Source organism: Procambarus clarkii, chromosome 77 (genome assembly GCF_040958095.1).
Source record: "Procambarus clarkii isolate CNS0578487 chromosome 77, FALCON_Pclarkii_2.0, whole genome shotgun sequence".
Lineage (NCBI taxonomy): Eukaryota > Metazoa > Arthropoda > Malacostraca > Decapoda > Cambaridae > Procambarus > Procambarus clarkii.
The window spans coordinates 18,324,360-18,338,875 of NC_091226.1; the positions used below are offsets into that span (position 1 = coordinate 18,324,360).

A 14,516-nucleotide genomic window follows, 5' to 3' on the forward strand; every position below is an offset into this window, starting at 1 on the left:
AAAAGTATTCATCAGTCAACTAAAAAATAGTTACTTCATCATGTTTCCTTGTCATTTCTTAACTGAAATATCACTTCTCTCATCTAAAATAGTCATGTGTAGCCTCTTTCCAACACTGTTCTTAACTAAAGTAACCTTTCACTTCGCTAAAATAGTCATATTCATCATTGTTCCTAACTAAAATTATATGTCGTTAAGTAAGAAATATAGTCAAAGACACTCTTCGAGACATCAAGGACTTACTCAAAGACATCAAAGTTGCACTCAAAGACATCCTTTGAGACATCAAAGACATCCTTTAAGACTTCAAGGGGACTCTTCGAGATATCAAAAGACACTCTCAAACACTCAAAAATTTACTCGCATCCTCAAAGTTATTCTCAGAGTCATCAAAAAGTTAATCTCAGTCATCAAAATGTTATTCTCTAAGTAACCTTTCGTTCATCAGAGAAACTTTCTAAGACATCTTCGTTCATTAAAGTTAATCTCAGAGGCATAAAAGTTAATCTCAATCATCAAATGTTATTCTCTAAGTAACCTTTCGTTCGTCAGAGAAACTTTCTAAGACATCTTCGTTCATTAAAGTTAATCTCAGAGGCATAAAAGTTATTCTCAGAGCTATCAAAATTATTCTCGATGTCATCAAAAAGTATTTTCTTGTTCATCACAGTTAATCTCAGAGTTAACAAAGGTAATCTCTAACTCACTCTCGTACATCAAAGTTATTCTCAGAGTTATCCAAAGATATTCTCATGTTCACAAAAGTTATTCTGAGCTATCAAAGTTAATCTCAGACATCTCCGTTCATGAAAGTTATTCTCTAAGAGCTATCAAAAGTTATTCTCAGTCATGAAATGTTATTCTCTAAGTAACTTTCCTTTCATCAAAGTTATTCTCTCTAAGCCATCAATGTTTTTCTCTAAGACATAAAAAGTTATTCTCTATGTCATCAAAAAGTTATTCTCTGAGCTAACAAAATACTACTCATGTTCTCAAAGTCATCAAAGTTATTCTAAGAGCTAACAAAAGTTATTCTCAGAGTCACCTTCGTTCTTCAGAGAAACTTTCCAAAACATCTTTATTCATCAAAGTTATTCTCGGAGTCATCAAAAGGTATTCTCTAACTCACTTTTGTTCATTAAAGTTAATTTCTATGTTATAAAAGTTATTCTCAGAGACCTCTAAAGTTATTATGTAAGACATAAAAGTTATTCTCAGAGTCATCAAAGTTGTTCTCTAAGACATCTTTGTTCATCAAAGTTGTTCTCTAAGACATCAAAGTTGTTCTCTAAGACATCAAAGTTGTTCTCTAAGACATCAATGTTGTTCTCTAAATCATAAAAGTTAATCTCTAAGTCACTTTCGTTTATTAGAGAAACTTTCCAATCCATCTTCGTTGATCAAAGTTATTCTCAGAATCATCAAAGAGATCTCTAATTCACCTTCGTTCACCAAAAAGTTGTTCTCTAAGACACCTTCGTTCATCAAAGAAACTCTCCTTCCATCATGTTATTCTTTAAGACATCTTCAGTCATAAAATTTCTCTCCAAAATGTACCTAGTTCAGCTTTTCATACCAAACCTGCACTTCTGTTAAAATATATTTTCTTAGTCACTTTACCCTAAAACTGTTCTCTGAACTACACTGCTCAAATCCTACGTAACCTATCCTCTCCACCCAAAGTTACTTAGTTAACGTAACGTTCCTAAACCTAACTTTACCTATCCTAACTTGACTTACCTTACCTTTACCTATCGTACCTAACTTAACCTGCATAACCTAACTATACCTATCCTAACATAACTTACCTTTACCTTACCTATCTTACCTAACTTATCCTGCTTAACCTAACTTACCTAACCTAACCTAACTTATCCTAACTTAACTTACCTTACCTTACCTATCTTACCTAACTTACCTAACTTAACCTGCTAAACCTAACTTTACCTATCCTAACATGACTTACCTTACATTACCTATCTTACCTAACTTAACCTGCATAACCTAACTTTACCTATCCTACTTTACCTTACCTATCTTACCTAACTTACCTAACCTAACCTAACTTATCCTGCTTAACCTAACTTAACTTACCTTACCTTACCTTACCTAACTTACCTAACTTAACCTGCTTAACCTAACTTACCCTACCTTACCTATCTTACCTACCCTACCTTACCTAACTTACCTAACTTAACCTGCTTAACCAACCTTACCTAACGAGTAACCTGTGTAACGAGGAGTGTGACCCTGTGTAACTGGGAGTGTGTCCCCTGGTTAACGGGGAGTGTGACCCCTGGGTAACTGGGAGTGTGACATTGGGTAACGAGGAGTGTGACCCTGGGTAACAGGGAGTGTGACCCTGGGTAACAGGGAGTGTGACCCTGGGTAACGAGGAGTGTGACCCTGTGTAACTGGGAGTGTGTCCCCTGGTTAACGGGGAGTGTGTCCCCTGGGTAACTGGGAGTGTGACATTGGGCAACAGGGAATGTGACCCTGGGTAGCAGGGAGTGTGACCCCTGGGTAACAAGGAGTGTGACATTGCGTAACAGGGAGTGTGACCCTAGGAAATATGGAGTGTGACCCTTGGGTAACGGGGAGTGTGACCCTGGGTAACGGGGAGTGTGACCCAGGGTAACAGGGAGTGTGACCCTGGGTAACAGGGACTGTGACCCTAGGTAACGAGGAGTGTGACCCTGGGTAACGTAAAGTGTGACCCTGGGTAACAGGTGTGGGAACCGACCTGTGAGATTTATATTTATTTAATTTATATGAATTTATATTTACGTTAATTTATATACTTCGATAGCAATTTGTATAATGATAAGTGGACTGTATTTCTGCAATAATCTCATAATCTCACAAATCGATCCTCTACACATTAGGGGGGGTTTATATTTATATATATGCAGCCAATCAAACTACTGTATTAACTACATACATTGAAAAGGTTCCTTATCTTATAGTACAGCAGGTTAGTCCACCAGGTATAACTAGGGTGTAGACACCAAATTATCCTCTTTGAGGCAGCTTCCATCACCCAGTAACTGGTGCACAAAATCTTGCATCCTCGTCTTGACCTGTCAAAAGTGCGCTAGCTGTGAAGCCAGATACCTATATATGACAAGTATATCAGAGAAAACAGTACAGTACATGGAACATTAAAGACCTGGCTTAATTACCTTTAGTATGAGGCGATTTCGCGTTCTAACCGGCTAACCCTATATCCTGACATTAATGGCCATAAATGAATGATAAACGGGTTTCGGATAGACACTTAACTTGTATTTGTAGACAGCGTGTTGACAATGGTACACCTTTGGGTTCCATAACACTACGTCCAAGTAAATTTAACAGGAGCCGAATTTGCTCCCGTGTGAGCCTCTGGTCTCGTATAACAACAATGGCTGCCCTCCTCCCCACCGACGCCTGGCCTACTTTGTCCAGATTTCAGAAAGTGATAGAAGGGTCACATTTACTCTACTTTAATATTGATAATTAAGTTAATTTATATAAGATGTTTTATGATGGTAAAGTCCAAAGACTAATGTATTTAAGAACAATTCCCAGCAGAATAGCTGGTGAATTATAATAGTATGTGGTGATGATATCCCGTTTTCTATAGACGGTAATTCCACTACAAGTTACGTTTTCTATGGGTAACTTGTTTATACAACAGCTATTATCTGTATGATTATTAAATGGTGTCGGATTTTCCGACATAATTCCCCAGGGGCTGCTCACGGGTCGAAGTCCTAATTAGAACAGACGCACACCGATACTCCTCCTTCGAATTATTAGATTAATTTGATGTTAGTAGTTAGTAATCACACATTTGTGTGTCTGTTCGTACAGGACGGATGTCCCGTACTAGAGTTGCAGGGGTTAGAAGTCTAATGCGATTTCATTTCCCTGTCAACTCTTGAAAGGCTAATATTCAAGCCTATTACATATTATTTAACCCAGAAGACTGAATGTGATCAAGTACTACAGTCAAGTATGATTCAGGGACTGCAGTGAGATCAGTGACATTAGATATAACTTGAAGTTTCTTCAGGTAACTGGTCACTGATATATAAACACTGAGGCCCATGGAATACATCTTGATTAAATAATAAATGTATCAAATCAGTCATCAGATTTATTGGGGTTTTATTTAATTAATTGATTCAGAGGATTGAATAGCTCATCATTAAAGTAAAGTATGGTTCTGAGACTGCAGTGGGTTCAGTGACATTGGTCGCAGTGACTTGTAGCTGTTTTAGGCTACTGTTCACTGATTTGCCACTGAGGCCTCATGAACTCATCTCCAGCTTTAAATGATGATACTAACATCAACCTCTGTTACTATAGTCAGCTGTAATCTCCTTAGTATAATGCTACTGGAGAAATATAATCAGCTGACAAATTTAGATTTCTACTGGTATTGTTTATCTGCAGGCATAGGTCTCCTCAGGCTTGATACTGGGCCTGAGAGTAATTTACCTCCTGCAGAGTTTAACATGGTTATACCCTGATATTTAGTAGGGCTACCAATGAATTGATGGTAGTAGTCTGTCCCCACAAGGACAGCAATTTGGCATTTGATTTGCTCAAATTTACCTGCAGCTGCTTGATAATAGCTTTCCAGGTCAGCATAATCAACTTGAGATTGTTGTGACAAATCTTCACATTTCTTGATCTGTCTTGTTAAGTGGCCTTTAAGACCTGCAAGGGTTCTTTTCATTCTCCCTGCATTATCCATACTGGCTCGTTGGTGAAGCCTTGTGGGACTTGTACTTGGGCTGCTCATAATACTGAACAAACACTAATGATAGCCTAGGGTAAATTCTGCACTCACTAGGCAATAATCCTACCTCTACTAGAGGTTAGCACTTAAAATTAATACACATTATATATATACAATCATACACACTAATGATTTGAGTGATAAACCAGTGTCACTGGAAGTACCTTTAGGTTAGCTCTTCTATATCACCCTAGGATGGTAGAGACACTAATTAATCACTCAAAGGTGTAATGATCATAAGTAAATTATTATATATACAACTCAATTCGAGTTGATAAAAATTACACCCAAAATAGGGTCTGGACCATTCATTAATGGTGTTAGGTTAATCAATATAGTACAACTGACTATGGTAATAATGGGACTAGGATGAACGATAATAGTTCAACTAGTCATATCCTACCCTGTTGTGGGTTGGCAATTAGTAAATATTATACTGTGATCACTAGTGCAATATATATTAAATAATTCTCTATTTTGGAGAAATAATATACACAATTATTGATAATAGCCTCTTAATTAGCCTCTATGAAACTTCTAATATTATCTAGAAGTATTAAATGTTATTAGTGACCTCGCGAAATAAAGTCCACAAAATTCGTGGATAATCTCTCGCGAAATGTAACACCACGAAATCCGTGAACAATATCGCGAAGACACAGTCACTACTTTGGCTGGCTTCTATTAGCGCTGTCATTTCACGAAATAACACACCACCAAATTTCTGTGGGTGTGCATGAAACCGCTGACGAAGCTGAACTGGGCTGAGGGAGGCTCCTGAGCTCCCTCGAGGCTACGCTGCCGTCTTGACTGCTGGCTTTGTTTAAATAACACTGCACTAGTATATTTAATGAATCCACTGGTTAACTGGTTCATCCGGTACTAAGATGACCAAATGTGGGTTCATAGGACCGAATATTCCGGTTCCGAAGGTCCAAATAATGTGGGAACCGACCTGTGAGATTTATATTTATTTAATTTATATGAATTTATATTTACGTTAATTTATATACTTCGATAGCAATTTGAATAATGATAAGTGGACTGTATTTCTGCAATAATCTCATAATCTCACAAATCGATCCTCTACACATTAGGGGGGGTTTATATTTATATATATGCAGCCAATCAAACTACTGTATTAACTACATACATTGAAAAGGTTCCTTATCTTATAGTACAGCAGGTTAGTCCACCAGGTATAACTAGGGTGTAGACACCAAATTATCCTCTTTGAGGCAGCTTCCATCACCCAGTAACTGGTGCACAAAATCTTGCATCCTCGTCTTGACCTGTCAAAAGTGCGCTAGCTGTGAAGCCAGATACCTATATATGACAAGTATATCAGAGAAAACAGTACAGTACATGGAACATTAAAGACCTGGCTTAATTACCTTTAGTATGAGGCGATTTCGCGTTCTAACCGGCTAACCCTATATCCTGACATTAATGGCCATAAATGAATGATAAACGGGTTTCGGATAGACACTTAACTTGTATTTGTAGACAGCGTGTTGACAATGGTACACCTTTGGGTTCCATAACACTACGTCCAAGTAAATTTAACAGGAGCCGAATTTGCTCCCGTGTGAGCCTCTGGTCTCGTATAACAACAATGGCTGCCCTCCTCCCCACCGACGCCTGGCCTACTTTGTCCAGATTTCAGAAAGTGATAGAAGGGTCACATTTACTCTACTTTAATATTGATAATTAAGTTAATTTATATAAGATGTTTTATGATGGTAAAGTCCAAAGACTAATGTATTTAAGAACAATTCCCAGCAGAATAGCTGGTGAATTATAATAGTATGTGGTGATGATATCCCGTTTTCTATAGACGGTAATTCCACTACAAGTTACGTTTTCTATGGGTAACTTGTTTATACAACAGCTATTATCTGTATGATTATTAAATGGTGTCGGATTTTCCGACAACAGGGAGTGTGACCCAAGGTAATGGGGAGTGTGACCCTGGGTAACGAGCAGTGTGACTTTGGGTAACGAGGAGTGTGACCCTTGGTAACGAGGATTGTGAAGCATGGGGTAACGGGGAGTGTACGTAACCCCTGGGTAACGGGGAGTGTGACCCTGGGTAACGGGGAGTGTGACCCTGGGTAACTTGGAGTTTGAACCTGGGTAACAGGGAGTGTGACCCTGGGTAACAGGGAGTGTGACCCTGGGTAACTGGGAGTGTGACCATGGGTAACTGGGAGTGTGACCCTGGGTAACGGGGAGTGTGACCCTGGGTAACGGGGAGTGTGACCCCTGGGTAACAGGGAATGTGACCCTTGGTAACAGAGAGTGTGACCCTGGGTAACAGAGAGTGTGACACTGGGTAACAGGGAGTGTGACCCTGGGTAACAGGGATGTGATCCTGGGTAACTGGGAGAGTGACCCTGGGTAACTGAGAGTGTGACCCTTGGTAACAGGGATGTGATCCTGGGTAACGGAGAGTGTGACACTGGGTAACAGGGATGTGATCCTGGGTAACGGGGAGTGTGACCGTTGGGTAACAGGGAGTGTGACCCCTGGGTAACGGGGAGTGTGACCCTGAGTAACGGGGAGTGTGACCCTGAGTAACGGGGAGTGTACCCTTGGGTAACGGGGATTGTGACCCTGGGTAACGGGGAGTGTGACCCTGGGTAACGGGGATTGTGACCCTGGGTAACGGGGATTTTGACCCTGGGAAACGGGGAGTGTGACCCTGGGTAACGAGGAGTGTGACCCGGGGTAACAGGGAGTGTGACCTTGGGTAACGGGGAGTGTGACCGTGGGTAACGGGGAGTGTGACCCTGGGTAACGGGGAGTGTGACCTTGGGTAACGGGGAGTGTGACCCTGGGTAACGGGGAGTGTGACCTTGGGTAACGGGGAGTGTGACCCTGGGTAACGGGGAGTGTGACCTTGGGTAACGGGGAGTGTGACCCTGGGTAACGGGGATTTTGACCCTGGGAAACGGGGAGTGTGACCCTGGGTAACGAGGAGTGTGACCCGGGGTAACAGGGAGTGTGACCCTGGGTAACGGGGAGTGTGACCGTGGGTAACGGGGAGTGTGACCCTGGGTAACGGGGAGTGTGACCCTGGGTAACTTGGAGTGTGACCCTGGGTAGCATGGAGTGTGACCCTGGGTAACTTGGAGTGTGACCCCTGGGTAACGGGGAGTGTGACCCTAGGTAACGGGGATTGTGACCCTGGGAAACGGGGAGTGTGACCCTGGGTAACGAGGAGTGTGACCCTGGGTAATGGAGAGTGTGACCCTAAGTAACAGGGAGTGTGACCCTTGGTAACAGGGAGTGTGACCCTGGGTAACTGGGAGTGTGACCCTAAGTAATGCGGCTTGTGACCCTTGGTAACAGGAAGTGTGTCCCTTGGGTAACAGCGAGTGTGAATCTGGGTAACGGGGAGTGTGACCCTTAGTAACGGGGAATGTGACCCTGGTTAACAGGGAGTGTGACACTGGGTAACATGGAGTGTGACCCTGGGTAACAGCGAGTGTGAGCCTGGGTAACAGGGAGTGTGATCCTGGGTAACGGGGAGTGTGACTGTTGGGTAACAGGGAGTGTGACCCTGGGTAACATAGAGTGTGACCCTGAGTAACGGGGAGTGTGACCCTGAGTAACGAGGAGTGTGACCCTGGGTAACAGGGAGTGTGACCCCTGGGTAGCAGGGAGTGTGACCCCTGGGTAGCAGGGAGTGTGACCCTTGGTAACATGGAGTGTGTCCCTGGGTAACAGGGAGTGTGATCCTGGGTAACGGGGAGTGTTACCGTGGGTAACGGGGAGTGTGACCACTGGGTAGCAAGGAGTGTGACCCTTGGTAACAGGAAGTGTGATCCTGTGTAACGGGGAGTGTGATCCAGGGTAACAGGGAGTGTGACCCCTGGGTAACGGAGAGTGTGGCCCCTGTGTAACAGGGAGTGTGACATTGGGTAACATGGAGTGTGACCCTGGGTAACGGGGAGTGTGAACCATGGGGTAACGAGGAGTGTGACCTTGGGTAACGGGGAGTGTGACCCCTGGGTAACGGAGAGTGTGACCCCTGGGTAATGGGGAGTGTGGCCCCTGTGTAACAGGGAGTGTGACATTGGGTAACGAGGAGTGTGACCCCTGGTAATGGAGAGTGTGAACCATGGGGTAACGAGGAGTGTGACCTTGGGTAACGGGGAGTGTGACCCTGGGTAACGGGGAGTGTGACCCTGGGTAACGGGGAGTGTGACCCTGGGTAATCGGGAGTGTGACCCTGAGTAACGAGGAGTGTGACCCCTGTGGTAACGAGGAGTGTGACCCTGGGTAATGGGGAGTGTGACCCTGGGTAACAGGGAGTGAACCAGAGTAACGGAGAGTGTGACCCTAGGTAACAGGGAGTGTGAGCCTGTGTAACAGGGAGTGTTACCCTGGGTAAAAGGGAGTGTTACCCTGTGTAACGGGGAGTGTGACCCTGTGTAACGGGGAGTGTGACCCTGGGTAACGGGGTGTGTGACTCTGGTTAACGGGGAGTGTTAACCCAGGGTAACAGGGAGAGTGACCCCTGGTTAACGGGTAGTGTGACCCCTGGGTAACAGGGAGTGTGACTTTTGGCAACAGGGAGTGTGACCCTAGGTAACAGGGAGTGTGTTACGGCCCTACTGGGGCGTAACCGGGTTCTTTTCTGGTGTTATTAAAATTTGGGAATCTGGCCCCAAATTAGTAGAGGCTTTCAAGGGATGTACGTGTTCCGTAACGCAAGTTAAATTAAAGGGGGATTGATACAAATGCTCTGATTTATATATATATTTTCCACCACCATAAATAAATATATAACAGTCACACGGGGGTTATAAATACACTATAATGTATAGAATTGTCTTCCTCCGAAGACACAGGATGCTCCACGGTGCTCACGATGAGTAGCCCTGGTTCTCTTCTTCGGCCCACGATGAATCCTCTTTGATTCTCTCGGCGAATCTGCCCTGGCCACAGGCCAGCCAAATCACAGTCCCACTGGGTGCTCCTTCATGGAGGCCTTCAACCACAATCCAGCCTGTAGCTGGCAGGTTCTGATCAGCTTCGCTGTGTAGGCCACTCCACGACCGATACTGGGTTGCGAGCCCTAGGCAGGAGCCTCGTGTGATCCCGCTGATCACCCTCCTCTCTAAGCACCACAGTGGCTAGTCTCTTCCACCAGCCAGCCCCGGATAAGGCGATTCCTGATAATGCCACGTCACAGGCAGGCTAACACTCTCAACAGTGTTCGTCCGGGGGTGACTCACAGCTTCTTCAGAGCAAACTCGTGGAGAGACCTTGGCTGCCTTGGGTAGACTGATCCATCGTCCAATACAGCAGTCCCAGGTCGACTCTGTAATCAGACACGTCATTAGTACTGGGACTAGGGAACCTCACTTACAGGCTTAGACACAAACGTCCACCTATCCACTCCATAGATGGCATTGTTGTCTAAGCGCCACCTCACCAGAGGTCAGCAGCGGCTATGTTACGAGCTGATTAAGACGGGAATCCAGCACCTGTGGCCGGTATATCCCGTCCTCACTAGATGGCGTCGTCCATTTGGAGGGGGTATCGAAGCTGACTCACAGATGGGGTTGTCGTCACTGCTCCGTGCTACGACGCTGGACTCGGGTCTGTAACAGAGTGTGACCCCTGGGTAACTGGGAGTGTGACATTGGGTAACAGGGAGTGTGACCCTGGGAAACATGGAGTGTGACCCTTGGGTAACAGGGAGTGTGACCCTGGGTAACGGGGAGTGTGACCCTGAGTAACGCGGCGTGTGACCCTTGGTAACAGGAAGTGTGACCCTGTGTAACAGGAGTGTTACCCTGGGTAACAGGGAGTGTGACATTGGAGAGCAGGGAGTGTGACCCTATGTAACAGGGAGTGTGACCCTGTCTAATGGGGAGTGTGACCCTGGGTAACGAGGAGTGTGACCCTGGGTAACGGAGAGTGTGACCCCTGGGTAAAGGGGATTATGACCTTGGGTAACGGGGAGTGTGACCCTGGGTAACTGGGAGTGTGATCTTGGGTAACGGGAAGTGTGACCCCTGTGGTAACGGGAAGTGTGACCCTGGGTAACAGGGAGTGTGATCCTGGGAAACGGGGAGTGTGACCCCTGGGTAGCAGGGAGTGTGACCCTGAACGGGGAATGTGACCCTGGTTAACAGAGAGTGTGACACTGGGTAACGGAGTGTGACCCTGGGTAACGGGGAGTGTGACCCTGGGTAACGGGGAGTGTGACCCGTGGGTAACAGGGAGTGTGATCCTGGGTAACGGGGAGTGTGACCCTGGGTAACGGGGAGTGTGACCCTTGGGTAACAGGGAGTGTGACCCTGGGTAACAGGGAGTGTGATCCTGGGTAACGGGGAGTGTGACCCTAGGTAACGGGGAGTGTGACCCTGGGTAACATGGAGTGTGACCCTGGGTAACGGGGAGTGTGACCCTGGTTAACAGGGGAGTGTTACCCTGGGTAACTGGAAGTGTGACCCTGAGTAACGCGGCGTGTGACCCTTGGTAACAGGAAGTGTGACCCTGTGTAACAGGAGTGTTACCCTGGGTAACAGGGAGTGTGACATTGGAGAGCAGGGAGTGTGACCCTATGTAACAGGGAGTGTGACCCTGTCTAATGGGGAGTGTGACCCTGGGTAACGGGGAGTGTGACTCTGGTTAACGGGGAGTGTGACCCCTCCGTAATAAGGAGTATGACCCTGAGTAACGGGGAGTGTGACACTGTGTAACAAGGAGTGTGACCCTGGGTAACGGGGAGTGTGACTCTTGTTAACGGGGAGTGTGATCCTTTGCTAACAAGGAGTGTGACCCTGGATTAACGGGGAGTGTGACCCTTGGTAACTGGGAGTGTTACCCTGGGTAACAGCCAGTATGACTCCTGGGTAACGGGGAGTGTGACCCTGGGTAACATGGAGTGTGACCCTTGGTAACGGGGAGTGTGACCCTGGGTAACGAGGCGTGTGACCCTGGGTAACAGGGAGTGTGACCTTGGGTAACGGAAAATGTGACCCTGGGTAACAGGGAGTGTTACCCAGGGTAACAGGGAGTGTGACCTTGGGTAACGGGGAGTGTGTGAGTTATCCTGGGTAACAGGGATTGTGACCCTGGATAACAGCGAGTGTGACCCTGGGTAACGAGGAATGTGACCCTGGGTAACGGGGAATGTGACTCTGGGTAACAGGGAGTGTGACCCTGGTTAATAGGGAGTGTGACCCTGGGAAACGGGGAATGTGACTCTGGGTAACAGGGAGTGTGACCCTGGTTAATAGGGAGTGTGACCCTGGGTAATAGGGAGTGTGACCCTGGGTAACGAAGAGTGTGACCCTGGGTAACTAGGAGTGTGACCCTGGGTAACGGGGAGTGTGACCCTGGGTAACAAGGGGTGTGACTTTGGGTAACAGGGAGTGTGACCCTGGGAAACGAGGAGTGTGACCCCTGGTAAAAGGGAGTGTGACATTGGGTAACAGGAGTGTGACCCTGTGTAACGAGGAGTGTGACCCTGTGTAACTGAGAGTGTGTCCCCTGGTTAACGGGGAGTGTGACCCCTGGGTAACTGGGAGTGTGACATTGGGTAACGAGGAGTGTGACCCTGGGTAACAGGGAGTGTGACCCTGGGTAACAGGGACTGTGACCCTAGGTAACGAGGAGTGTGACCCTGGGTAACGAGGAGTGTGACCCTGGGTAACGAGGAGTGTGACTCTTGGTAACGAGGACTGTGAAGCATGGGGTAACGGGGAGTGTACGTAACCCCTGGGTAACGGGGAGTGTGACCCTGGGTAACGGGGAGTGTGACCCTGGGTAACTTGGAGTGTGAACCTGTGTAACAGGGAGTGTGACCCTGGGTAACTGGGAGTGTGACCCTGGGTAACGGGGAGTGTGACCCCTGGGTAACAGAGAGTGTGACCCTGGGTAACTGGGAGTGTGAATCTAAGTTACGCGGCGTGTGACCTTTGGTAACAGGAAGTGTGTCCCTTGGGTAACAGCGAGTGTGAATCTGGGTAACAGGGAGTGTGACCCTGGGTAACGGGGAGTGTGACCCTGGGTAAAGGGGAGTGTGACCCTGGTTAACAGAGAGTGTGACACTGGGTAACAGGGATGTGATCCTGGGTAACGGGGAGTGTGACCGTTGGGTAACGGGGAGTGTGACCCTATGTAATAGGGAGTGTGACCCCTGGGTAACATGGAGTGTGACCCTGGGTAACAGGGAGTGTGACCCTGGGTAACGGAGAGTGTGACCTTGGGTAACGGGGAGTGTGACCCTGGGTAACGGGGATTGTGACCCTGGGAAACGGGGAGTGTGACCCTGGGTAACGGGGAGTGTGACTTTGGGTAACGGGGAGTGTGACCCTGGGTAACTGGGAGTGTGATCTTGGGTAACAGGAAGTGTGACCCTGGGTAAAGGGGAGTGTGACGCTGGGTAACAGGGAGTGTGACCTTTGGTAACAGGGAGTGTGACGCTGGGTAACAGGGAGTGTGACCCTGGGTAACAGGGAGTGTGATCCTGGGAATCGGGGAGTGTGACCCCTGTGTAGCAGGGAATATGACCCTGGTTAACAGAGAGTGTGACACTGGGTAACATGGAGTGTGACCGTGGGTAACGGGGAGTGTGACCCTGTGTAACGGGGAGTGTGACCCTGGGTACCTTGGAGTGTGACCCTGGGTAGCATGGAGTGTGACCCTGGGTAACGGGGAGTGTGACCCTGGGTAGCATGGAGTGTGACCCTGGGTAACTTGGAGTGTGACCCTGGGTAGCATGGAGTGTGACCCTGGGTAACTTGGAGTGTGACCCCTGGGTAACGGGGAGTGTGACCCTGGGTAACGGGGAGTTTGACCCTGGGTAACGGGGAGTGTGACCCTTGGGTAACAGGCAGTGTGATCCTAGGTAACGGGTAGTGTGACCCTGGGTAACGGGGAGTGTGACCCTTGGGTAACGGGGAGTGTGACCCTTGGGTAACAGGGAGTGTGACCCTGGGTAACGGGGAGTGTGACCTTGGGTAACGGGGAGTGTGACCCTGGGTAACGGGGAGTGTGGCCACTGGGTAGCGGGGAGTGTGACCCTGAGTAACGGGGAGTGTGACCCTGGGTAACGGGGAGTGTGACCCTAGGTAACGGGGATTGTGACCCTGTGAAACGGGGAGTGTGACCCTGGGTAACGAGGAGTGTGACCCTGGGTAATGGAGAGTGTGACCCTAAGTAACAGGGAGTGTGACCCTTGGTAACAGGGAGTGTGACCCTGGGTAACTGGGAGTGTGACCCTAAGTAATGCGGCGTGTGACCCTTGGTAACAGGAAGTGTGTCCCTTGGGTAACAGCGAGTGTGAATCTGGGTAACGGGGAGTGTGACCCTTAGTAACGGGGAGTGTGACCCTTGGGTAACAGGCAGTGTGATCCTAGGTAACGGGTAGTGTGACCCTGGGTAACGGGGAGTGTGACCCTTGGGTAACGGGGAGTGTGACCCTTGGGTAACAGGGAGTGTGACCCTGGGTAACGGGGAGTGTGACCTTGGGTAACGGGGAGTGTGATCCTGGGTAACGGGGAGTGTGGCCACTGGGTAGCGGGGAGTGTGACCCTGAGTAACGGGGAGTGTGACCCTGGGTAACGGGGAGTGTGACCCTAGGTAACGGGGATTGTGACCCTGTGAAACGGGGAGTGTGACCCTGGGTAACGAGGAGTGTGACCCTGGGTAATGGAGAGTGTGACCCTAAGTAACAGGGAGTGTGACCCTTGGTAACAGG

At 47.6% G+C, this 14,516-nt stretch overlaps 1 protein-coding gene across 1 annotated transcript in view; it reads right to left on the reverse strand.

Moving 5' to 3' along the window:
- LOC138357341 (mucin-2-like) overlaps nucleotides 1-14,516 on the reverse strand; it is an 83,922-nt gene that overhangs the window by 50,231 nt on the left and 19,175 nt on the right. Inside the window, exons 6-12 of the mRNA XM_069314020.1 lie at nucleotides 13,704-14,460; nucleotides 12,349-13,173; nucleotides 10,358-10,599; nucleotides 8,554-9,158; nucleotides 7,757-8,177; nucleotides 6,738-7,625; nucleotides 2,563-2,743 (exon numbers count right to left, since the gene is read on the reverse strand). Coding sequence (XP_069170121.1) covers nucleotides 2,563-2,743; nucleotides 6,738-7,625; nucleotides 7,757-8,177; nucleotides 8,554-9,158; nucleotides 10,358-10,599; nucleotides 12,349-13,173; nucleotides 13,704-14,460 — 3,919 coding nt within the window. The remainder of the gene's footprint in view (nucleotides 1-2,562; nucleotides 2,744-6,737; nucleotides 7,626-7,756; nucleotides 8,178-8,553; nucleotides 9,159-10,357; nucleotides 10,600-12,348; nucleotides 13,174-13,703; nucleotides 14,461-14,516) is intronic.